The sequence below is a fragment of the Myotis yumanensis genome, unplaced genomic scaffold, assembly GCF_028538775.1.
Source record: "Myotis yumanensis isolate MYYU_CA2020_CCGP unplaced genomic scaffold, mMyoYum1.0.hap1 SCAF_6, whole genome shotgun sequence".
Taxonomy (NCBI): domain Eukaryota; kingdom Metazoa; phylum Chordata; class Mammalia; order Chiroptera; family Vespertilionidae; genus Myotis; species Myotis yumanensis.
Window position 1 is genome coordinate 43,386,431 of NW_027223757.1, and position 24,047 is coordinate 43,410,477.

The following is a 24,047-nucleotide window of genomic DNA, read 5'->3' on the forward strand; positions in this document are numbered from 1 at the left end:
AAGTCAAGTTGTAATTTGATGCAGGATTTTATAGTACTAGAAATGGTAATATAGCGGCTGGATGCCGACTGAAAGTCTACACTGTAAAGATGAGTATCCACATTTTGTAATGAATATTCGTACAATTAAACGCCTAACTTTAAAAAAATGGAGAATTGTCTTGGCCTCTCTTTACTCTCTTATACTACTACTAATCTCTTTCTCTACCAAATAGTTTCTCTGTTTGCTTCCCTTTCATTATTTTCTCACTCCGAAGGCAGTAGGTAATTTCTATTAAAGTTCAGGAATAGTCTTAACATCTAAGTGGTTTCTTCAAATTACTGTATTGAACATTTCTTGAATACTTTGCCTACTTAATGCAAGGTTTTCCTGGAGGATTTTTGATGTACAAGACTTATACTAAAAAATAAATGGAGCTCATTATTTTAAATTGTATTACTTAGCCAATTTTAAATTTATACCACATAAATTGTTCAGTTTATTCCCCCAAAAGCCATATGGTAAATGCTTACCTCTATTAGTTTGTTTGATAGTTTGGTGATTATTTGAAAAATGGTATAATGCAGAACAGTGAAGATTTAACTGGTTAAGGAATTCATTTGTTGAAAACTTCTAAATTGCATATTTAGCAATTAAGGATGCAAACAGTTGATGGATATTTTTACTTGATTAAAATGTCCTACTCATTCCTTATAAGGAACTTCTCAACTATTAGAGTGAGCTATTTAAAAAGTTACAAGTGGTTAGATATTGAAAGTAGCTTCCTTAAGTAAGGTTTGAAGGTCATAAGTTTCATTCAAACTTTTGCCAGTTGATTATTTAGTTTATTTTCTTTACTGAGGTTTTATTTTGAGGATAGAAAACTACACTTAGAATTCCTATTCTTCTCAGGAAGACTAGCACAGTCAGTGGTGTGAAACAAACATTTCTTGAATTGGGAGTAAATGTTAACAAAGAGCTTCAGCTTAATAATCACTTTAAAAGATTCACTTACCACTAAATTCTACGTAAAGTATAAAGGGAAACGAACAAAAAATAGGTTGCTTATAAACAAGATCCCCAGTTAACGTTTAGTTTTGGATGTAGTGTAAGAAAACAAGTACCTGACTACCTATTACCAATTTCCACTCCAGACGCGCACCACTCATTTCCAGGCCTCCCCCGCCCCCTCGTGCTTTCAGTGTGGCTGCAGACGTGTGCTGGATCAGCCGGCGCGGAGAAGCGCAGAAGCACCTCGGTGCAGAAACACTGCGGCTTCCCTTCTCCTTCCCTTCTCGTTGAGGGCAGGAGCTTTGACAAGTCAGACACCTACTTGCATTTATTAAGATTTTTTTTTTCTGTTTTACAAGCACCTTTTATATTTCTCAGTCACCAAAGGATCCAAGTGCTGGCATCACAGGTGGGCTCTACTACCATATTAGGGTGATTCTTTGTCACTGCCCTGGCTGGGCCACGTTCCCTGCTCCTATCCCGTGCTGCCTGCTCATCCGGGTCTGCTGGCAGCAGCCGGGGCGCGGCATCACGTCATCACATGCAGGCGGAGCGCTGGGACGCCTGTCCGCGTGTCCGCGTGTCCGCGTGTCGCTGCGGGCGGGGGCCCGCGTGTGGCCGCGGAGGGCGGCACGGAGGGACCGTCTCGCGTGCTTTAGCACTCCAGAGAAGTTGTGTTCAGATCGCAGTACTTTGGTTTCTTTGTTAGATGGTCAACGGTAGCAACAAATAATATTTGCTAGTGCTTCTCAAAAATTGGAATTTCCGGACTCCTGACGAGCGCGGTGCAGAGATTCACTTTTGAGAAGTTACTCTGTGGTGTGAACACGCAGGCGAGTTAGTAATTAGGCAAGAATATTAACATTTGTGAAGAAGCATTATCCAACTAAGATTACCATTTTAGCGGGATATAGAAAGAGATACAGTGGAGATGTGTTTTCTTTTTCTTGATTTGGATTAATAATTACCATATTTTAAAATTCTAAGCCAGTGGGAATTTGTTAGAGATGCCATTCTCAGGCTCCATCTCAGGCAGAGTGAATCTGAAACGCTGAGACAGAAGAACCACAGTCTAGGTTTTAAACAAGAACCCCGGGGATTCTGATGCACAATTTAAGGTGTTGTTTGTTTGTTTGTTTTAATCCTCACTGAGGACATGGATGAATTTCAGAGAGAGAGGAAGGGAGGGAGAAAGAGAAACATCAATGTGAGAGAAACATTGTCCCTTGTCTCCCTTATGTGCCACAACTGGGGAGAACCTGCTACCTTTTGGTGTATGGAAAGTGTTTCAACCAACCCAGCCACACTCGCCAGGGCTTGACACACATTTTATTTGAGAACTAGCGGTCTAAGGGAATATTATTTCATTCTATTTATATAAGCAAATTAGCATATGATATAGCAAATAGATATTAATTTCAAACATTTTTTCATATTTTCTAAAAATTATGCCATTCTCAGAATTATTGTCCTCAAAAGTATTTTCAGATAAAGAGTGCTGAGATGTGGCTCCAAACGGCTGTGTAAATCTGACATTTTCCATCTTATAGTTAATAAAATTCACAGAAATCATTACTAAATTACTAAAAATAGTTTGTAATCAGACATTTCTGAGTTGAGGTATTTATTCCTCAGTCTTCTTTGAATAACATTTTCTAAAACTTCAGTGGAGAACTACATTAATTTCATTTTAAAAGTTAGCTTATCTAGTTAAGTTTCTGAGTAATAGTAAGTAGCTTATGATCTAAGGAAAACACTTTCTTGTGATATTTCCTTACTAAGCAAGATTTTGTTAAAATCTTTCTTTCCTGAATATTATTCTATCCTAGAAGTATTTTAAAATCATAATGATTTAGCCAATTGTGGATAGTTTTGACCAAAGGAATTTGATTCACATGAATCACATGAATTTGTTTTTTTCTTAAAGAAGTTTCAGTATACTCTGAAGAAATCCAAACACTTAATTTGAAAAGATATATGCATTCCTATGTTCATTGCAGCTTTATTTCAAGAGAAAAGATAATTGAAAAGTGCCTATCAATTTGATTTAAGAAATGGCATATTACTTGGCCATAATAAAGAATGAATCATACCATTACTCATCAAATCAGTTTTTAAAATTTGGTTTTAAATAAGTTTTGAAGAGAGGTAAAGTGTTACTAGGTAGTTTCTCTATTTAGATATAGAATAATCACTGACAATGATTTGCTTACCTAATACAGTTCTTTGGAAATTTGGGAATGTACTTAAAGGAGCTTTTCTGCTCTTAAATTGGTTTATCTTTACCAGTATGTTTTTACTGCTGGATTTACCCAGAAGAATCTTACTAATAGTTTTTTTGTTTTTGTTTTTAATGGTACCTTGAACTATGATTCACTTGAGCTAATACCGTTTCTTTTATCCTTGAATAGTTGGAATGGAAAATGGAAAAGAAGCAATTGAAAATGCGGCTGCATTTCTCTTCAAGACATTTCACTTGAAGGACTCTGTTGGTCACAGTGAGACAAAGGCTATCAGACAGATGTTTGGTCCCTTTCCATCATCATCTGCCACGGCAGCTTGTAATGCTACCAGTCGAATTACGTCTCATTTTCATCAAGACAATCTTGCTGCTCTTTTCCAGATGACAAAAGAAGAATGTGGTGATAGAGTTTTATTTGGTAATAATTTAGCATTTTCATTTGACATGCATGATTTGGACTACTTTGATGAGCTGCCAATAAATGGTGAACCCCAGAAAACTATAAGCCTAGATTACAAGAAGTTTCTGAATGAACATTTTCGGGAGCATTCCACCCCGGAGGTCAAACCTGTGGAGAAAACAAATGACTCCTTTTTGTGGTGTGAAGTCGAGAAGTACTTAAATGCAACTTTAAATGAAATGGCTGAAGCAACAAGAATAGAAGATCTTTGCTGTACTTTATATGATATGCTTGCTTCTGTTAAAAGTGGTGATGAACTTCAGAATGAGGTATAGTTGAAGTTATTGAAGTTTTACACTAATGTGAACTATCTTATATGAAATAGCTTTTTTAAACATGGGTGGTAAACAAAAAAATAAGTACTTTTTAATATTGTGCTTGAGTAGGAATTATTTGATTAGGTTGACATCTGAGGGGAGACTATACTTTTTGGTACTTACTTGCATTATAAATGTTACCAGAATCTTTCGAAATTTTGATATAGAATAATTAATATGATTTAATATAGTATGATTTTCAGACTTTTTGTTCTCAAAGCTCCTTTATACTTTTACAAATTACTGAGGCTCTGATAGAGCTTTTCTTTATGTTGTTTGTATATTCTATTGATATTGTGTTATAAATTAAAAACAAATTTTATATAGTAAATGCTTTAATAATTGTTTACTAAATCATTTAAAATAATACTAAATCTAATTTCTACTCCATGGAAGATTATACTCACCTTATACGTATGGAAGGATGAAAAATAAAGAGGCAAATAATATTTTAGTTATATTATGAAAATAATTTTGACCTCATGGCTTCCTGAAAGGATCTTGGATATTTAGACTACACTTTGGAAACCACTGATTTAATGTGTATACTGCAGTTTGGTCAGAAGAGTATATAGATGTTTTTGGTACTTAGAATAGAGTATTTAAAATATTGTGTAGAATGATTAACATTAATACTTTATGAAAAGGTTCCCCTGTTAAGTGTTATACATTGTTGTTGTTTTTTAATATGTTTTTTTAATTGATTTTTAGAGAGAGAAGAAGGGAGAGGGATAGAGAGATAGAAACATCGATGAGAGAGAGAAACATCATCAATCGGTTGCCTCCTGCATGCCCCCTACTGGTGATTGAGCCCAAAACCCAGGCATGTGCCCTGGGAATTGAACCAGCAATCTCTTGGTTCAAGGGTTGATGTGCAACCACTGAGGCACACCAGCTGGGCAAGTATTATACATTCTTACTAGTAGTCTTGGTAGTCTTAGTACTGCTGAACAATAGGAGGATACTAACATCAACCAGGTTCAATTAAAATAGTGTCCCTTCAGCTATAAGGATGATATATGTGCTGCTTTTTCTATATTCATTTCACTAAATAATTAGAAGAACCCTTTCCCTAACCCTAAGTCTGAATAGATAATCTGCCATTTGGTAAAATTATACTTTAAAACTTAGAGAATATTTAGTATTGTAGAATTTTCCTACCCATAGTATTTGTATGTCTAGTATAATATCCAAATGGTGATATCCATATAATAAGGTCTACTAATTTAAGGAAGAGTTACTTTTTTTAAAAGGCATCCTGTGGCATATGATGGAAGTTATATGTTTTTGTTCTTAGTCTTTGTATTTGGATGCAGTTGTTCAGTGCTAACACTCCATAGATCTAACAGTACTGACGTGAAGAATGCTTTTCACCATCTTGCCTTCAGATATCAAACTTTCAGTTGCTTTGCCAATCTAAGAACAACTAACCTAATAATTTCATAGGAAAAAGTATTGTGATTACAGTTTGACACTTGAACAATGCAGGGGTTTACAACCCTGCTGACTCCCCCATGCAGTCCAAAATCTGTTAGAACTTTTGACCCCCCCCACCCCCCAAATTAACTACTAATATCCTACTGTTGATTGGAAGCCTTACCAATAACATAAACAGTTGATTATCACATACATATTTTGTAATGTCTAGTCTATACTGTATTCTCATAATAAACTAAACCAGAAGAAAAATGTCAAGAAAATCATAAGGACGAAAAAATACTTTTACAGTATTTATCGAAAAAAAATTGTATAAGTGGACTCACACAGTTCTCAAACCCATGCTGTTCAAGGGTCCACTGCGTTTTCTCATGACACTTGGTGAGTTCTGTTCTTTGCTCTGTTACTTTGCCCTTTGTTGATGTTAAGCTTACATTTAAGTAAGTTAAGTAGTTTTCACAGTCTACTACTTATATCTTGTTCTTTTTCTTTTTTTAAATTGGGGGAGCGGTTACCTTTATCTAGCATTTCTGTTTTTCTTCATTGTTTCTCATAGATAGCAGGAATTCTGAAGTCAAATCTGGGAGCAGTTCCTAAACCTTGGAATATGATGCATCAGAGTGTGAATATCTGAACTTATTTGAAGAGGCTAGGTCAGTGATGGCAAACCTTTTGAGCTCAGCATGTCAGCATTTTGAAAAACCCTAACTTAACTCTGGTGCCGTGTCACATATAGAAATTTTTTGATATTTGCAACCATCGTAAAACAAAGACTTGCATTTTTGATATTTATTTTATATATTTAAATGCCATTTAACAAAGAAAGATCAACCAAAAAAAATGAGTTCGCGTGTCACCTCTGACACGTGTGTCATAGGCTCGCCATCACTGGGCTAGGTTATTCATTACTACTTTTCCCCTTACCTTAGGTAGCATTCACTGTTTATGATATGCTCTTTCCTGTTGTAAGCTCATATTCTGTGTAGGAGAAGATGCAAGCAAAGTGAGAATGGAAAGAACATGTCCTGATTTTATTTCCTTCCTTCATACATTTGATAAAAGGACTCTCTTTGTTATTTCTCCCAGTTTTGTATGCCTAGATTTTTTTTTTAGAGATTTAACCTTAAAGATCCTACTATTATAGGTTTTGAAACATATTTGTTAATATGTTCATTCTTTTTGTGTTTTTGCTACATTTCTCTCATATTTCTCTAATTTTTTCAGTTTTTGGCTACCATGTCAGCCATTGGGTTTTATTATAATACAATCATTGTTTCTCTCTCTTTTTTTTCTCAGTGTTGTGATAGAAAACAAAGTATTTTGTGCCATGTAATACCACCTATTTTTAACACAACTTTGCTTATTTTTCTAATTTTAAAAAATATATCATTGTAAAATACTTAGAGTACACAGTTTAAAGGAACTAAGTCATCTTTTGGAGTATATATATTTTAAAATATTAATACTTTAAAAATGGGTTAAACAGTATATGTAATTTAGAATGTTTTTTTTTTTTTGTCACTTCTATACCTGTTTTTAAGATTATTCTATTATATAACTAGAGGCCTGATGCACGAAATTCGTACAAGGGGCTCGGCCCTTGCAGCTGTAGCGGCTTGCCTCAGCCTTCGCAGCCCTTGCTTCGTCTGGAAGGATATCCGGAAGGTCGTTCAGCTGTCCGGGCTAATTAGCATATTACACTTTTATTATTATAGATACATTTTAATGGCTGCAGAGTATTACATTTATCACCATAAATTATTTTATTAAATTAATACTCCGCTATTGAAGGTTTATTACATCTAGCCTTTCTTGCAGTAAAGAATCCTCTGCTAAATATTTGCTTGTACGTATTTTCCCTTGAATATGTTTCTATCAGTGAGAAGTTTGCATCCAAAAGTACTAACAAAATACTTTCCTGAAAGAATCTGCCAGTGTATATTTCTACCTGTGATGTATGAGTATCTCTCTACTTAGATCTTTTCCAGTCCTATCATGCTTTAAAAGAGAAACGCTTGCCTATTTAGTAGAGAGAAAATGCTAACTCAGTTTTAATTACATTTTTATTACTACTGAGGTTGAAGTTTTTAAAAATATATTTTAGGACACTAACTGTTGTCTTGTGAGAATTGCCAGTTTTTTATTTTATGACATTAAAATTCATTTTCTATTTCTAAAAAATTTATGAGGTTTAATTTTTTTGGCAGTTGTATTAGTGTTTAAGTAGGCAAGTCTATCGTTTTTTCATTTAATAATCTTCCTTTGGTGTTATGCTTAGAAAGGCAATCCCCAAGACATGATTGAACCTCCCGTTAAAAAAAACAAAAACAAAAACTTCCTATTTAATCTCAGTGGTTTTTGCGTAGAGGGTTATTCAGATCATACGTATCTTTTCTCTAATTTGTGGATACATATCTGAATATGCCTGTATTGCATATTCTATAGGGATATAGACATTTTCTCTCAAGGTTTTTGTTACTTCCATGTTGTCTATCATTTTTGGATATTCATTTGTACTTTATAAGGGATGAAACTTTTTATGAGGAAAATGCAAGAATTATTTGCTCTACTTGTAGCTGAACATAACATCTAGGAAAGGTGAAGATAACTGAAGTTTTGCACTTGCTATTAACAGGTCTCTTAAGTTTTGTAATCTATGTTGGGAAAGCCTAGCCATATTTTTTATTTATCTTGGCTGTATGTTGCTTTCCCCCCATTTTATTGTTCTAATTATTAAAATGATGGGCTGAATATGACATGATAAAATAGATAAATGTAAGTTCATATACTTGTAACCAGAAGTACTGGGAATTGCAGAAAGACAGATCTGGTTTAGCAGCTGTATATGTAAAAAAAAAAAAAATTCTGTGTAAGTCAGTCATGGGAACTACAAATTCAGGTAGTTAAAGCATGGACTTTGAAGTTAGATACATGTATCAATCTGAGCTCTGCTATTTATAAACCATTGGACCTTGCCCAAGTCACTTTTCTAAGCTGCCGTTTTCTAACTTGTTAACATGAAAAAGTGATTGGCTAGCATGTAGGTTGGCTGTGAATATATGGCATGATATATATAAGCCTAAGCAACCGTTATGACCAAACGACTGGTTGACCAGTCGCTATGATGCGCACTGACCACAAGGGGGCAGACGTTCAATGCAGGAGCTGCTTCCTAGTGGCCAGTGAGCTCCCACAGCCAATCTCCCGTGGCCCCCTCCCCCATGCCAGCCAGTCAACCTCCCATAGCCCCGTCCCCCTCTCCTTCTTCCCGGCCAACCTCCCGTGGTCCCTCCCAATGAGGGGGCTGGCAGGTCAGCTTCCCATGGTCCCTTCCCCCAGCCGGCAGGACCCCCCGATAGGTCCTGATTGGGGGGCCAGCCGGCCAACCTCCCGCAGCTCCTCCACCCTTCCTCCTACCCCCGCCTGGCTGGCTGGCCTCCAGATAGGCCTCGATTGCTGGCCAGGCTGAGGGACCCCACCCATGCATGAATTCGTGCACTGGACCTCTAGTCCTATCTAATAATAGACAAACATGGTAATTGACTATACCTTCGCTACTTCTCCCATTGGCTAATCAGCATGATATGCAAATTAATCGCCAACAAAGATGGCTAATTTGCATATTTCGGGCAGGGCGGGACAGCGCGAGCTGCCAGCGCACCGCCATCCAGGGCAGGCCGGCCCCAGAAGCCCCAGAAGCCGCCTGATATGGTAGTAACTCTCAGTAAGCACTCTGAAAGTCAGTGGCATAAATGCACCAATTAAAAGACAGATTATGAGGGTGAATCAAAAACAAAACCCAATTTAAATATAAAGACACATATAGATTAAAAGTAAATGAATTAAGCTGCAGCCTGTTTTGCTCAGTGGATAGAGCATTAGCCTGTGGACTGAAGGGTCCCAGGTTCGATTCCAGTCAAGGGCATGTACCTCAGTTGCTGGCTTGATCCCCAGTCCCTATCAAAGCATGTGCAGGAGGCAACGAATCAATGTGTCTCTCCCTTTCCCTTCACTCTCTCTAAAATTCAATGGAAAAATATCCTTGGGTGAAGATTAACAAAAACAAAGTAAATGGATTAAGTAACCTTAAAGAGATTATAAGAAAAATACATTCCAAATTTTGTTAGTTGTGTAATGGTTATGTTTAAATTATTAACACCTAAGAAATTGGGTGAAGGGTACATATAATATGCTGTAGTATTTTATAGTTTTTTTACATGTATGAGATTATTTCAAATTAAAATATTAAAAAATTAAAAATTAATAAAATATTAATTGAAATGTATCTGCATTACATGAAAAATCTCCTAATTGCTTCTAGCATAATTTATTAAATTGTGCTAAAATTTACAAGGGTTCAATTAAAAAATATCTTAATTCTAAATTATATAATAGAAAATATATAATAGTGCAGTTATAAGCACTTACCTGAAAATAAAAATTTCAAGAAGTGAATTTAAAGAAGGGATTAGCCAAAGAAAATATATGCACAACCCATGGACACAGACAACAGTCTGGTGATGACCAGAGAGAAGTGGGGGGCAAGAGCTAGATAGAGGGGGCAAGATGGGGAAATAGGGACATCCTATATAATAATAATAAAAGGCTAATATGCACATTGAACGGCAGAATGACCGGTTGCTATGATGCGCACTGGCCACCAGAGGGCAGACGCTCAATGCAGGAGCTGCCCCCTGGTGGTCAGTGCACTTCCATACGGGGAGTGCCACTCAGCCAGAAGTTGGCTCATGGTTGGCTAGTGCAGAGGTGGTGGCAGGAGCCTCTCCCACCTCCGTGGCAGCACTAAGAATGTCCAACTAACAGTTTAGACCTGATCCCTTGGGGGCCTAAGCCTTTAGTTGGACATCCCCCGAGGGCTCCCTGGCTGCCAGAAGGATGTCTGACTGCAAGCTTAGGCCTGATCCCCCGGGGAGTGGGCCTAAGTCAACAGGTGGACATCCCCCAAGGGGTCCTGGACTGTGAATGGGTGCAGGCCGGGCTGAGGGACCCCCTCCCCCCCCGAGTGCACAAATTTTTGTGCACTGGGCCTCTAGTATGACATAAAGCTCTTGAAGTTCTAGAATAGTGCCTAACATCTGGTATGTACAAATATTCCATATGTATTACCTATTGTAAGTAGTGTTATGTATCTACCAAATAATAAAATTTTATTATTAAAAAAGTAACCTTATACATGGGTGATGAAAATTCAGTTCAACTCTTTAAGCTGTACCTGGTCACTACACTTTAAGGGAGATAGAATCCTACTGAAGGTCTAGAGGAGAGTGATCAGGTTGGTTGGTAAAGGAAATTGAAATAATGTCTTATGATGAGCACTTGAGAAAAATGTATTTGGTTATACTTTCCAAGAGAAAGCTATGGTGGGATAGGAGAATGGACATGATATTTGAGGAGCTGTATGTGTAAGATGGATGGCCCAAGGATTATCACTAGGACCTCAGGGTAGAAGGTGTAGGACAGCTCTCAGCTTGTTAAACCTTTTTAATTTTCAAAGTTTGTTAAATAGAAGGAGTACTTTGGGTAAGTAATGAGATCTTTTATTGAAGGTTTATTTGTATTTGCCGACTGATTATTTTGTTGGAATTTGTAGAGAATTGGATTTTGATGACTTACTTAAGCTATGGGGGAAAGGTAAAGATATTATTAATATGTTGAGTTAAACTCAAAACGAGGATTAAAAATTACTTGCTGTTTCTAATTTGTGGCAATAATAGATTCCAAAATATTTTTCTCTTAAATGGAATGGTTGCTCAAAGAGTAAGACATGTTGCCAAATTTATACACTTTGTCTTAGTCTTCTCTTTTGGCATTCATTTATTCATTTATTCATTCTATTGTGTGTGTCAGGTAGTCTTAGGTTCTGGGAGACTAAAAGGTAATTTAACAAAGTTTAACCAACACAGGCCCGTTATCTTGTTTTTTAAGTCTCCTCCTCTTAAAACTTTCATACATACATTTAAAAGAGAAATGGGCAAGAAAATTGCATTTCATATAATGAGTGTTGTTATGACTAATTTGGAGGAACACATGGGTTGCATATATTGAGAGATATCTGTAATAAATTGATATGAGAAAGAAATAAAATTAAGCATATTAGTAAAATAAAGGATACATTTCTGTGTTTTAATAGTATTTGAGATAAAAAATACTTTGGATAATGTCTTAATGATCATTTTGTAAACATGTTAGTCTGATTATTAGATTTAGAAATTGCTGTAAGCATGCATTTGAATATTTAAAATTTGATGCATTAATTTTGTTCATCTTCATGTGCACATACACACATACATACATGTATACGATAGCTGTAAATTTGTTTTCTCTAAGGCAATTAAAATCAGCATATCTTCTTTCTATGAATCAAGGGAGGTGTCAATTTGTTATGTATATGAAAATGGAAAGTAAGCTTTTAAGTATACATATAGTCATACCTAGCTGTAACCTTAGTTACTATACACATAATTAATTATAGTATGTGGGGCATAAATAGTGTTCACATTCCAAATAGTTTTAATTAGGTTGTATGTGACCTTGATTTTAGCTTTGTTACATTATTGTGTTAGATTAAGTACCTATAAATAATGAGCATTAATTATTATGAAAATATAATTTATCGGTAATGCAAAAACAGATTTGCTTAGCACATTTTTCTTGAGAGAAAAATGCTAAATAAGTGGTGTCCTCATTTTCATGGTCATATTTTTATGTTGTTTAAGATTTTATTTTGGAATGTATGAATATTAGTAACTTATTATGCCACAAACCAAACTAAGAATAATTTATAATGTTATAAATAATATACTCTGCTTTATTTTAGTACTCAGTTCAACGTGGATTATTAATTCGAAACCTTTTCAAAGTTATTCAGTTTTAAATGTTTTCTCTGACTGTACTTCATTGTTCTTAGTTTTTAATACATATATCATTTTAATTTCACATGCAAGTCTAAAATTGCTTATTATCTCAAAGGAAGACATTCCCTAAATTGAATATAGTAAGCATAGGCTTACCGCAATGTATAATGTATACCATTTATTACATAACAGGGGCCCAGTGCACGAATTCTTGCACTTTGAAAGGAACTGTGGGCTGCAAGGCTGCAGTGGGCACTGGGGCAGGCCTCGGCCCATCCTCCGCGCCCCCACCCAGCCCTTCCCACCATGGCTCCCGGTCCCCTGTCTGCCAGCAGCCGCGCTCTTGCCACTGCCGCTGCTCCCATGCGCTGGCAGCGCCGGCCCTGGCCCCGCTTGTACCCGCTGACAGTGCCGAGTGTTTGGGCCCTGCGCCAGCAGCAGGTGCGAGTGGCAGCTGCTGCCCCTATTGCCCCTCAGGAAGCAGGAGGAGGTGGAGAAGCCCTCAGGGGCGATTGGGGCCAGCAGTGGGTGTGAGCGGGGCCAGTGCAGGCAGTGGGTGTGAGCAGTGGCTCTGGCGCTGGCAGCGAGTGCAATCGGGGCCGTTGCCAGCAGTGGGTGCGAGCAGCGGCTGCCAGCCCCAGTTGCCCCTCAGGAACAGGGAGGTGGAGAAGCCCTGAGGGACGATCGGGGCTGGCAGCCACAGCTTGCACCTGCTAACGGTGCCGAGTATTCGGGGTTGGCACCCGGTGTTGGCAGCAGGTGCAAGCAGTGGCTCCGGCACCGGCAGCAGGTTCGAGCGGGGCCGGCCGCTGGCAGCAGGTGAGAGTGCCAGGTGGGACTGCGGTGCACGGGAGCAAAGAATTTTCAGTAACCACCAGAGGCTCGCCCCAATGACAGCAACCAATGCCCCTCCTTGGTCTGGTGCCCTTGCTCACCTGCTCCACCATCCTGCCGTAGCCAACGCCCGCCATATTCTGAACCCGCCCCCTGGTGGTCAGTCATGCCATAGGGACCGGTTGTTCGGTTGTTCTGCCGTTCAGTCTATTTGCACATTAGGGTTTTATATATATAGATATATAGTAGAAGTGCTACATGTATACCTCCTGTAATTAAAAAAAAGAAATACATGTATTGTCTTTAGTTAAATTTATGAGAATCAGAATGTCTCCTCTTTTTCTTGAGAATCCCAGCCTGAATAGAGAATTTTTCAATCATCCTGTTTTAATACCTACGGTTATTCCAGCTTCATATAATAAACTTCTGGAGCTTTTTCCTTTTCTCTTGTTATTTTCAAATATTTCAATAAGAAAGTGACTATCTCTTTCATGAAAGTTTGATACTACTATGCTTTGAAAACTGTCGGGCCAGTTGTCTTTTTGGAGGAGACTTTGATCATCAATTCAAATTTTCCAGTAGATGCTGGTTTAGTCAGATTTTATATTTCTTCTTAAATCAAGTTTGTCAATTACATTTTTCTGTGAAGTTAGCCATTTCATCTAAGTACTCAAGTTTTTAGCTGTACAGATATTTATAATTTCTCCTTATTTAAAAAATTAAACTCGATTTTAGTTTATGTTGCTGCTTTCTATCTGCCTTTTCTCTAGGATTTTTTATTTTTGCTAGAGGAATGCTTTGTTTTGTACTCAGAGAATTGGCTTGTGGTTTTGTTGCTCTGGTCTTTACTTTTTTCCCACCTGTTTTAGCTTTTCTTTATGTAGCACGTATTAGTTTTAAAATAAGACATCTGACAGTTTTACAACCTTTAGATATATAAGAGATTGGGACAAGCCTAATGGCTTTCAAGATACATCCAGTTATAAGAGATGCATTTCTCTCACATTGGAAATAGGTTTCTCCTTTAACATTTTAATCTGTTTACAACTATTTGCTTGCTTTCTTATGCTATTAACTAGAGGCCTGGTGCACGAAATTCGTGCACTGGGGATGGGTGGGGGTCCGTTAGCCCAGCATGTGCCCTCTTGCAGTCCGGGACCCCTCCCTCGTTACTGCCCACCTGCTTGCTGCTTCCTACCATTCGGCTTGCTGCTCCTTAGTGCTGCCATGAAGGCCTTGGGTCTGCTGGGTGCCGCGCCTGCATGTTTGTGTCTCTGATACCCCCAGCAGCCCCAGCACCTTGATGGTGGGGCTTGGGGCTGCAGGTCTTTGACACGCAGAACAAAGAACATGGGTACAGGCCTCTCCCTCTACAGTCACTGCTGGGTACAGGTCCCCCGCTGCGGAGGGCGGGAGGGCCCGGGCGCAGGCCAGGCGGCAACCCCGGACCCCACTGGGACTGGGGTTGCCGCCTGGCCTGCGCCCGGGCCCTCCCGCCCTCCGATGCCATGGCGATCATGGGTGCAGGCCAGCCGGCAACCCCGGCCCCGGTGGGGTCCGGGGTTGCCACCCGGTTTTCCAATAACGATCACCGGCTGGGGGGTGGGGGAAGGCGGCCTTTGCCCACCCCCTAGCTCTTACCTGCCGCCTGGGTTGCTGATCACCATTTTTCAGTCCTTCCCCTTTCGTCTCCCGTATGCAAATTAGCCGCCATTTTTGTTGGCGGTTAACCGCCATCTTAGTTGGCAGTTGATTTGCATAAGGATATGCTGATTAGCCAATGGGAAGGGTAGCGGTCATACGCTAATTATCATGTTTTTCTTTTATTAGTGTAGATAATAATCATGATAATATTTGAAATATTCTAAAAATATACAATAAAGTGACCTCAAGAATATTAATTGGGTCTGAAAAATAAAATAGATCGCAATGAGATATTCCAAAAACTATGTGTTTTTTGACCCAGAAATTAATGCTGACAGACAGCAACCCCATATTGATTATTACTTATATATAAGGCAGTTTGCTAGATAGTATTTGTTTAAAACACAAGTGGATAATCCTTCAACTTTGCACAAGTTTATCAATAGTAAGAGAATAATTTTTGTGATTGACAGTAGCTTTGTCCTTTTTTTTTCTTGAATCGTATACCGTCTTTTTAAAATTAATAGACTCTTGCCCTAACTGGTTTGATTCAGTAGATAGAGCGTTGGGCCACTGACTGAAGGGTCCCGGGTTTAATTTGGGTCAAGGGCACATACCTGGATCCCAGGCCTTGGTCAGGGCGTGTGCAGTAGGCAACCAATCAATGTGTCTCTCTCCCATTGATGTTTCTCTCTCTGTGTCTCTTCTCCCTTCCACTCTCTCTAAAAATCAATGGAGAAATATCCTTGGTGAGGATTAACAACAACAAAAAAAGTAAATAATAAAATTAGTAGACTTTTTAGAGCAGTTTTATGTTTACAGGAACATTTAATAGAAAGTATAGTGTTCCCATATACCTTCTTTTGTTTCCTAAATTATTTTAATGGAAGCAACTGCTTTGTTTGAGCTTCATAGTATTACTTATTTTAAAGTCTTCTGTCACATCGTTCCTTATTACTATTTTCTGGAGGGAACTTGTGTTCCCTTATTGATTTTATCAACCATCATTTTTAGTGTAAGATTTCTTCATAAGTTTTATAATTTTAATTTTATGTTGATTTCTGGCTTTTTTTCAACCAAATTGTTTCGTCTCCCTGTCTTAGATTCCCATGCAACCGTGGGCCCAAGTGTCATTCTTTTCAGCCCCTTCTCATGAACAGTGGAGCTCTATGTCCATACCCTGGTTTCCAACTAAGCCTAGCTGGAGCTTCACAATTGTAAGGAGCAGTTTCCATCTAGATTACCACACAGTAGCCCAGTACCTGGTCTTGTTGTCCAGAGCTGGAGCCCAGCTTGTCACTTTAATCCCATTCAGTGCTTTGCCTAGTTTGCTTAATTTCTGGTCCAGGGACATAGTATTTGTCTTATTTGAAGTTTGAAGTGTCTGTTAGATTTTTTCTTTTTCTGTTGTACTAGAGGAAGTTTATTAAGCATAAATTTTGTGCCATCTTTTCTTCTTCATCTTAATCTCTAATACTTGTTTTTTAAGAAGACATCCTCCCTTCCTATCTAAAGCATAAAAGGAAAGAGGTTTTTCAAGGAAATTTTAAGATGTGTAAAAGTAAAATATAAATTTTAGTGTTGTTGTTTTTAAAAGAAATGGCTCTTATTATCCTTATAGGATTATCATATTTTTTATTGTGATAAACTGTTTAAGGGTTTAGCTAAAACTAGAAAATAGTAAAATAAATAAATTTAGTATGTAGAATGTATATGCCAATTATACTTCACAATAGTGATCAATACACACTTACTCAACTATTCTTTCTACTTAGGGTTAAAATTAAACTAATAAGTTTCCTCAAGGTAATGGAAAATTAACTATTTTCCAATAAAAATAACTTAACTATAGCCTTTACAAGTATTTTGATGACTATGGAAAAAAACACCACCAAACCAGGAACTCATTATATTATTGTTAAGCCTTATGTTTTGCTTTATTTTTGTACTTTTAATCCTGTCTTCAGTTTTATATGAGTAATGGTTTTCATAACTTAGTTCCTTATGCATTTTATACATCAGCTGATACCCAGAAAGAGTGATGTACAATATAATATTTTTGAGGATTGAATTTCTGTGTAGAAATTTCTGTGTAGGTAGAGTTTAGTTCATTTCAAATCCCCCAAATAGAAAAATTCCATAATAAATGCTGTATTTTTTTATTGTCTTTGCCAATAAGGAAAAAGATTAAACATTACTGCTTATATATTATCAGTCTACCATGAAATGTAATAAATAATTCTCATGCAAATATTAAATGTGTAATGAGGAGCTATGGGTGTTTCTTTATCTGAAAGATGTTTATTTTCTTTTGATATACAAAGAAATTAGCTTACTTAGAATATAAATATCTCACCCACTTGCTCCATTTGACAAATCTGGCCATTTAGATGCTCAAGCAAGTTTTTAATTTTTATGCGTAGGCTGCTATTCCTTTTCGTAACTGTCTTAGTTCAAAATGATGTCTTCTAATGAGCACCCTGCACTTATTGCATCTCCATTCCTCTTAGTTTCAGTTAGATATTAGGCTAGGGAATTTTCTCATTAATTCAAGTGACTAGATAGTTAAAACATTCACTTTTATTGCTTTTATGAAATAAGAATTATTAATATTATTACACTAAAATAATTTTTCATTTAGAAGATGTTTTATGTTAGAGTGATTCCCATGTGGTTAAATTGTGTTTGATAAAAAAAAAGTCTTTTCCTTTGAAAAATAAGATTTGATAGAGAAAATTAAGTTTAAATTGTCTGATCATTGGCCTTTGTACTTTAGTTATTAGCTGGTTTGTCTACATGATAAGAGATTTTTTTTGTTTATATAATCTCTGGTGTTTACTCTAAATCTGATAAATGTGTGAAAAACTATTTTGTTTACTAAGTTAATGATGCTTTATGTACTTAATAGACAAAATGTGAAAAAATGGTCAATTAGAAGCTGGTTTGTATTATTTAAAAATGAAATAAAATATTTTCTGATTAAGCAATATGTATTATTATAGAAAGATTGGAAAAATAAGGAAAATAAGTATACAAGTTAGTAATATTCTTTCAGCATGTCTCTGAATAGGACTTGTTTCCATTTTTTATGGATATGATAATATGTGTAAAGAGCATAATTTAAAGAAATAAGAAAATGAAGACATAAATTGCCCAAACTTGGAAGCAGTCAAGATACCTTTCAATAGGAGGAGGGGGGATGAATAAACATATGGCGGTATAACCATATAATGGAATATTATTCTGTGATAAAAGGAAATGAGGCATCAAGCTACTTGGAGGGAATGTGAGTACTGCGAAGTGAAAAAAGCCAATCTGAAAAGGCTTCATTACTTTATAATTCCAACTGTATGGTATTCTGGAAAGGACAAAACCATGGAAACAGTAAAAAGATAATTGGTTGCCAGGGGTAGGAAAGAAAGGAGAAAGGAATGAATTGGTGGAACACACGGGATTTTTTTAGGGCAGTGAATCTATTCTGTATGATCCTATAATGATGGATACATGTGATAGTCATACATTTGCCAAAACCTGTAGAATGTACAACACAAGGAGTGAACTTCAATATAAAATTACAGGCTTTAAAAAATCTAATTTGATAGAATGATAAAACTAGACATAAATTATGCCATGTAAACATATTGTGTCTAGATCTCAGCAGAGCATTTTAGAGTAAAAACAAAATATCTTCTAGAACAGTGTTGTCTTTTGACAATGATTGAGATATTGTTTGCTCTCCAACATGGCAGCCAGTAGCCACATGTGGCTATTGATCCTCTGGAAATGTGGCTAATATAACTGAGGAACTGTACTTTCAACTTTGTATAATTGCAATTACTGAGAACATAAATAGCTTCATGTGGCTAGTGGCTATAATGTTAAACAAGGAAGTATCTAAATTGGACAAACAAGATAGAGAACCTTCCACTGGTGATTAATACAGAGATGGAGTTAACAGTTGATTGAAAAACTTGTCCCTAAGTATAGGTTTATTGCCATTTTGGGGTCAAGTCTTCACTTTTTTGCTGCAATTTTTTCACTTTTGTCCTGTCCTCAGTACTTAAATCAGTAATTTGCATGAAGACATAGTCATTGAGCTGTGTTCAGGACAGATTCAACATTGATAATGTTTACTGACGTGATGGATGCCAGAGTCTGGATTTAGATAGCTCTTAAAAAACTGGAAGAAGAAACAGGAAGAAAGTGAATCTAATAAGGGATTCATTTGAAATTCTGGGCTCAAAATTTACACAAAGTACAGAATATGGGAATTTTGGCTAACTTTGAATTCCTGTGGAACAAACCTAAACCCAAATGTTTTTATTTAGTTGCATATTCAGTTTGATCCAACAGTATGATGTTGTTACCATTTATGCTAAGTTCAGAAAAGTTCACCATCTAGTCCAAAGTTGTTTTAGTCTTAGTCACCTGATCTGATCAAATTATATTTAAAATATGTTTTGTTTGGGATGCCAGTTTTTAAGAGGCTCAGTAAAAGGTTTTCTGAAGGAGCCTGGTTGGAGAATCATCCAGAAATCAAGTTATATGACTAATAAGGAATTTATGTGTGTTTACCTGGGGAAAAGGAACTTGTGCATGAAGTGTGGCTACTACTTTGCCTTATCTTCAGATATTTGAAAGGTTGTCTTGTAGGTCATTCTCTGTAACCCCAGAGGGCACAGTAGAGTGATAGGTGAAAGCTACAGGGAGACAGTTTGGGCTCAATATGAGGACAGTTGTTTTTTTTATTTTATTTTATAATTAACATTGTCTAGCAGTGGCATGAACTGCCTTATAAGATTTCCTGCTGGCAGAAGTATGTTGGATGGTCATTAGTCGAAAAAATTTGTCAGTAACAGCAGTATTTATTAAGTACTTGTTGTCAGACACTAAACTAATTTCTTTTAACAGACGAGATAGGTCAGGCTCAGATTGCTCAAGAAAGTTGCGCAGAGCCATATAATTAGTTATTGTCACTAAACTTAGTTCTTTTTGTCTCCAGGCTTAAGTTTTCAACTGTCCTGTTAGTCTGCCCTCCTCTTGCAGTAATTATTTCTCTTATGAGAGCTTTGTTTAGGTGTTCTCGAACGTCCCTTCCAAACTGAGCTTAGATGACCCCATTGTAATTTCTAGGGAAGGTGTATGTGAAAACTGACAATGAGGAAGATTAGTAGGTCCTAGTACAGAACAGATTGGAGACATAGTGATGGTGGGCAGGAAGGTTAACTTGGAAGCTGTGATCTAACAAATGAATAAAGTTTTAGATGGAGAAGTTGTTTCAAATCTATTGCTGCTTTTTACAGAGTGCCAGGATATATTTTATTTTACTTCAACATTGAATCAAGAATAATTTACCATCAGAAATTAGAATATATCCATATATATATATATATATATATATATATATAATAATCATGAGCACACTTCCTTGGAAAAAAGTGCTCAAGTAAATATGCATATCACATATATTTTGTTAATATTTGTTACATGCAATAGTTGATTACTAGATACGTTTGTAGTGTTTTCTTTGAATTATTCTGTCATGATTACTTTTAAATCTTGGCAAAGATCAACTTAATATTTCTTCAGATCAACACAATGTAAAATATATGCTCTATATGTATAACACTTAATACCTGGCCTGGGAAATTATTATTATCATGATAGCAGAGTATTTTGTGTACTTTTCTTATGTCCTTGTTTAGTATTCATTTATTTGATAATATTAAATACCTAAAGTTAATTTATTATATGCAAGCCATAGTGTCAAATACATTTTTTAGTTATCACAGCTCCACAAAGGATATGTATGTACTCTTATTTCCCTGGAACAAATGAGAAATGGAGGCTCAGAAAGGACATTTAAAGTCCTAAAGCCTAGTTAACAGTAGGTTGACAATTTGAGCCCTGGCCGATTATTCTCCTACCCTAAACTGCTATACTAGTATTCATAAATTTGTTAAATTATTAAATTCAGTTGACAGACAAGGGATAATATAAAGTATGTAATGACTGGGTTGCTGATTTAGAATGCAATTATGCAAAAGTTTTGAAAATATGAGCAGTGATGGTATCAGTGGATTATACATAGAATGTATTTCTTTAAATTCTATAAAGCAGCAGCAATTTTCAGAAACACCATTCATTTAATAATTTACATAAAAATATATTAAATATAGATTCTGATTATAAGACATGCCCCTATCAGAAAATGTTAAATTGTAAAAAACTTTTATAACAGAATGATACATTAAGCATTGGTCTTCAAACTTTTTATTCTACCTTCTAATCATTTTTGCTAATGCATCCCTGATATAAATGTAGTTATTTAATTTTAAATTATGTAGATTACTATTATAACTCCTAAAACATACATAGAAGTGGCAAATTAAAAAGAATACTGTTTTAAAAATAATGTTTAACTTTATTATTGATTGAATATACTTCCATATTTATGAATCACACCTTGTGATGTTCTGAAGTTCAGTACTTCATCTTTAGATCTTTGGAGAGCCATTGGAAGTTTGTTAACTTTCAATGAATTCTTTAACATTGACTAATTGGAAACAAAAATAGAACTGACAGACCATTTATAAATATTGAAATTTTATCTGCTTTAAAGTCTGTTAGAGTGATTACATACTATTTTATTCAACATTTTTTTTACTAACCTGAGAAGTAGAATTAAAACAAGACATTAACATGATCAGAATTGTGTTTTCCTTTGAAATATTTTGCCTCTAAATATTTGAGTGAACCCAAAATCCAAGTATTTTATTTATTTTGTGGTTTCACAAACCCTCAGCATATCTCTGTGTACCCCCCTTGAGTATAGCTTTATATTTCTTATTTAGGTCCATTATATCTTTTATTATACCATTTTCATAAGATTTATAGTATAATTTTTTCTGGTATATTATTTAAAGGTTTATGATTATATTTATTTTTTAATTGTTTTATTGCTTAAAGTATTACAAAGGGTATTACATATGTCTCCTTTTTTCCCCCGCCCTTGACAATCCCCTGGCCTCCCCTACCCCCCAGTGTCTTATGTCCATTGGTTATGCTTATATGCATGCATACAAGTCCTTCGTTTGATCCCCTCCCCGCCTCCTGTCCACCCCCCTCCCTCCCTGGCCTTCCTGCTGTAGTTTGACAGTCTTTTCGAGGCTGTATCTATTTTTGTTCATAAGTTTATAATAGTCTTTAGTATCCATGAATGAGTGAGATCATGTGGTATTTTTCCTTCATTGACTGGCTGATTTCACTTAGCATAATGCTCTCCAGTTCCATCCATGCCGTTGCAAATGGTAAGTTCCTTCTTTTTTACAGCAGCATAGTATTCCATCGTGTAGATGTACCACAGTTTTCTAATCCATTCATCTACTGATGGGCACTTAGGCTGTTTCCAGATCTTAGCTATGGTGAATTGTGCTGCTATGAACATAGGGGTGCATATATCCTTTCTGATTGGTGTTTCTGGTTTCTTGGGATATATTCCTAGAAGTAAGATCACAGGGTCAAATGGGAGTTCCATTTTTAGTTTTTTGAGGAAACACCATACTGTCTTCCATAGTGGCTGCACCAGTCTGCATTCTCACCAGCAGTGCACGAGTGTTCCTTTTTCTCCACATCCTCTCCAGCACTTGTCGTTTGTTGATTTGTTGATGATAGCCATTCTGACAGGTCTGAGATGGTACCTCATTGTTATTTTGATTTGCATCTCTCGGATGATTAGTGACTTTGAGCATGTTTTCATATGTCTCTTGGCTTTCTGAATGTCTTCTTTTGAAAGGTGTCTATTTAGGTCCTTTGCCCATTTTTTGATTGGATTGTTTATCTTCCTTTTGTTAAGTTGTATGAGTTCCCTATAAATTTTGGAGATTAGGCCCTTATCAGATATAACATTGGCAAATATGTTTTCCCACGCTGGGCTTTCTTGTTGTTTTGTTGATGGTTTCTTTTGCTGTGCAGAAGCTTTTTATTTTGATGTAGTCCCATTTGTTCATTTTCTCTTTAGTTTCAAGTGCCCTAGGAGCTGTATCAATGAAGAAATTGCTTCGGCATATGTCTGAGATTTTGTTGCCTTTGTATTCTTCTAGAATTTTTATGGTTTCCTGTCGTACATTTAAGTCCTTTATCCATTTTGAGTTTATTTTTGTGTATGGTGTAAGTTGGAAGTCTAGTTTCATTTTCTTGCATATATCTGTCCAATTTTCCCAACACCATTTATTGAAGAGACTATCTTGGCTCCATTGTATGTTCTTGCCTCCTTTGTCAAATATTAATTGAGCATATTGGTTCGGGTCGAATTCTGGGCTCTCTATTCTATTCCATTGATCTGTATGTCTTGTTCTTGTGCCAGTACCAGGCAGTTTTGAGAACAGTGGCTTTGTAATACAGCTTGATATCTGGTATTGAGATCCCACCTACTTTGCTCTTTCTCAGGATTGCTGCAGCTATTCGGGGTCTTTTTTTATTCCAGATGAATTTTTGGAGAGTTCGTTTTAGGTCTGTGAAGTATGCCGTTGGTATTTTAATGGGAAGTGCGTTGAATTTATAGATTGCTTTGGGTAGTATGGACATTTTAATGATGATTCTACCAATCCATGAGCACGGTATGTTCTTCCATCTGTTTATGTCTTCCTCTATCTCTTTTTTCAATGTCCTGTAGTTTTCTGAATAGAGGTCTTTTACCTCTTTAGTTAAGTTTATTCCTAGGTAGCTTAATTTTTTTTGGTGCGATGGTAAATGGGATTGTTTTTTTAGTCTCTCTTTCTGTAGGTTCACTATTGGTGTATAGAAATGCCTTAGATTTCTTGGGGTTAATTTTGTATCCTGCTACATTGCCAAATTCATGTATTAAGTCTAGTAGTTTTTGATGGAGTCTTTAGGGTTTTGTTTGTATAATATCATGTCGTCTGCAAATAAGGACAGTTTTACTTCTTCTTTTCCAATTTGGATGCCTTTTATTTCTTCTTCTTGTCTAATTGCAATGGCTAGTACTTCCAGTACTATGTTGAACAGGAGTGGTGAGAGTGGGCATCCCTGTCTTGTTCCTGTTCTTAGGGGAAATGGTGTTAGTTTTTGTCCATTGAGTATGATGTTGGCTGTGGGTTTGTCATATATGGCTTTTATTATGTTGAGGTATGATTATATTTAATATAGCATCCACTATAGCTTTTTTCCAATTGCAATAAAAAATGACATGATTCAGAATACAGTGGAAAGTGGGGATTACTTTTGCT

General features: G+C 36.4%; 1 protein-coding gene across 1 annotated transcript in view; it reads left to right on the plus strand.

Annotated features, from left to right (window-relative positions):
• ASCC3 (activating signal cointegrator 1 complex subunit 3) overlaps positions 1 to 24,047 on the plus strand; it is a 252,026-nt gene that overhangs the window by 20,444 nt on the left and 207,535 nt on the right. The window contains exon 4 of the mRNA XM_070418020.1: positions 3,402 to 3,961. Within this exon, the coding sequence (XP_070274121.1) occupies positions 3,402 to 3,961 (560 nt within the window). The remainder of the gene's footprint in view (positions 1 to 3,401; positions 3,962 to 24,047) is intronic.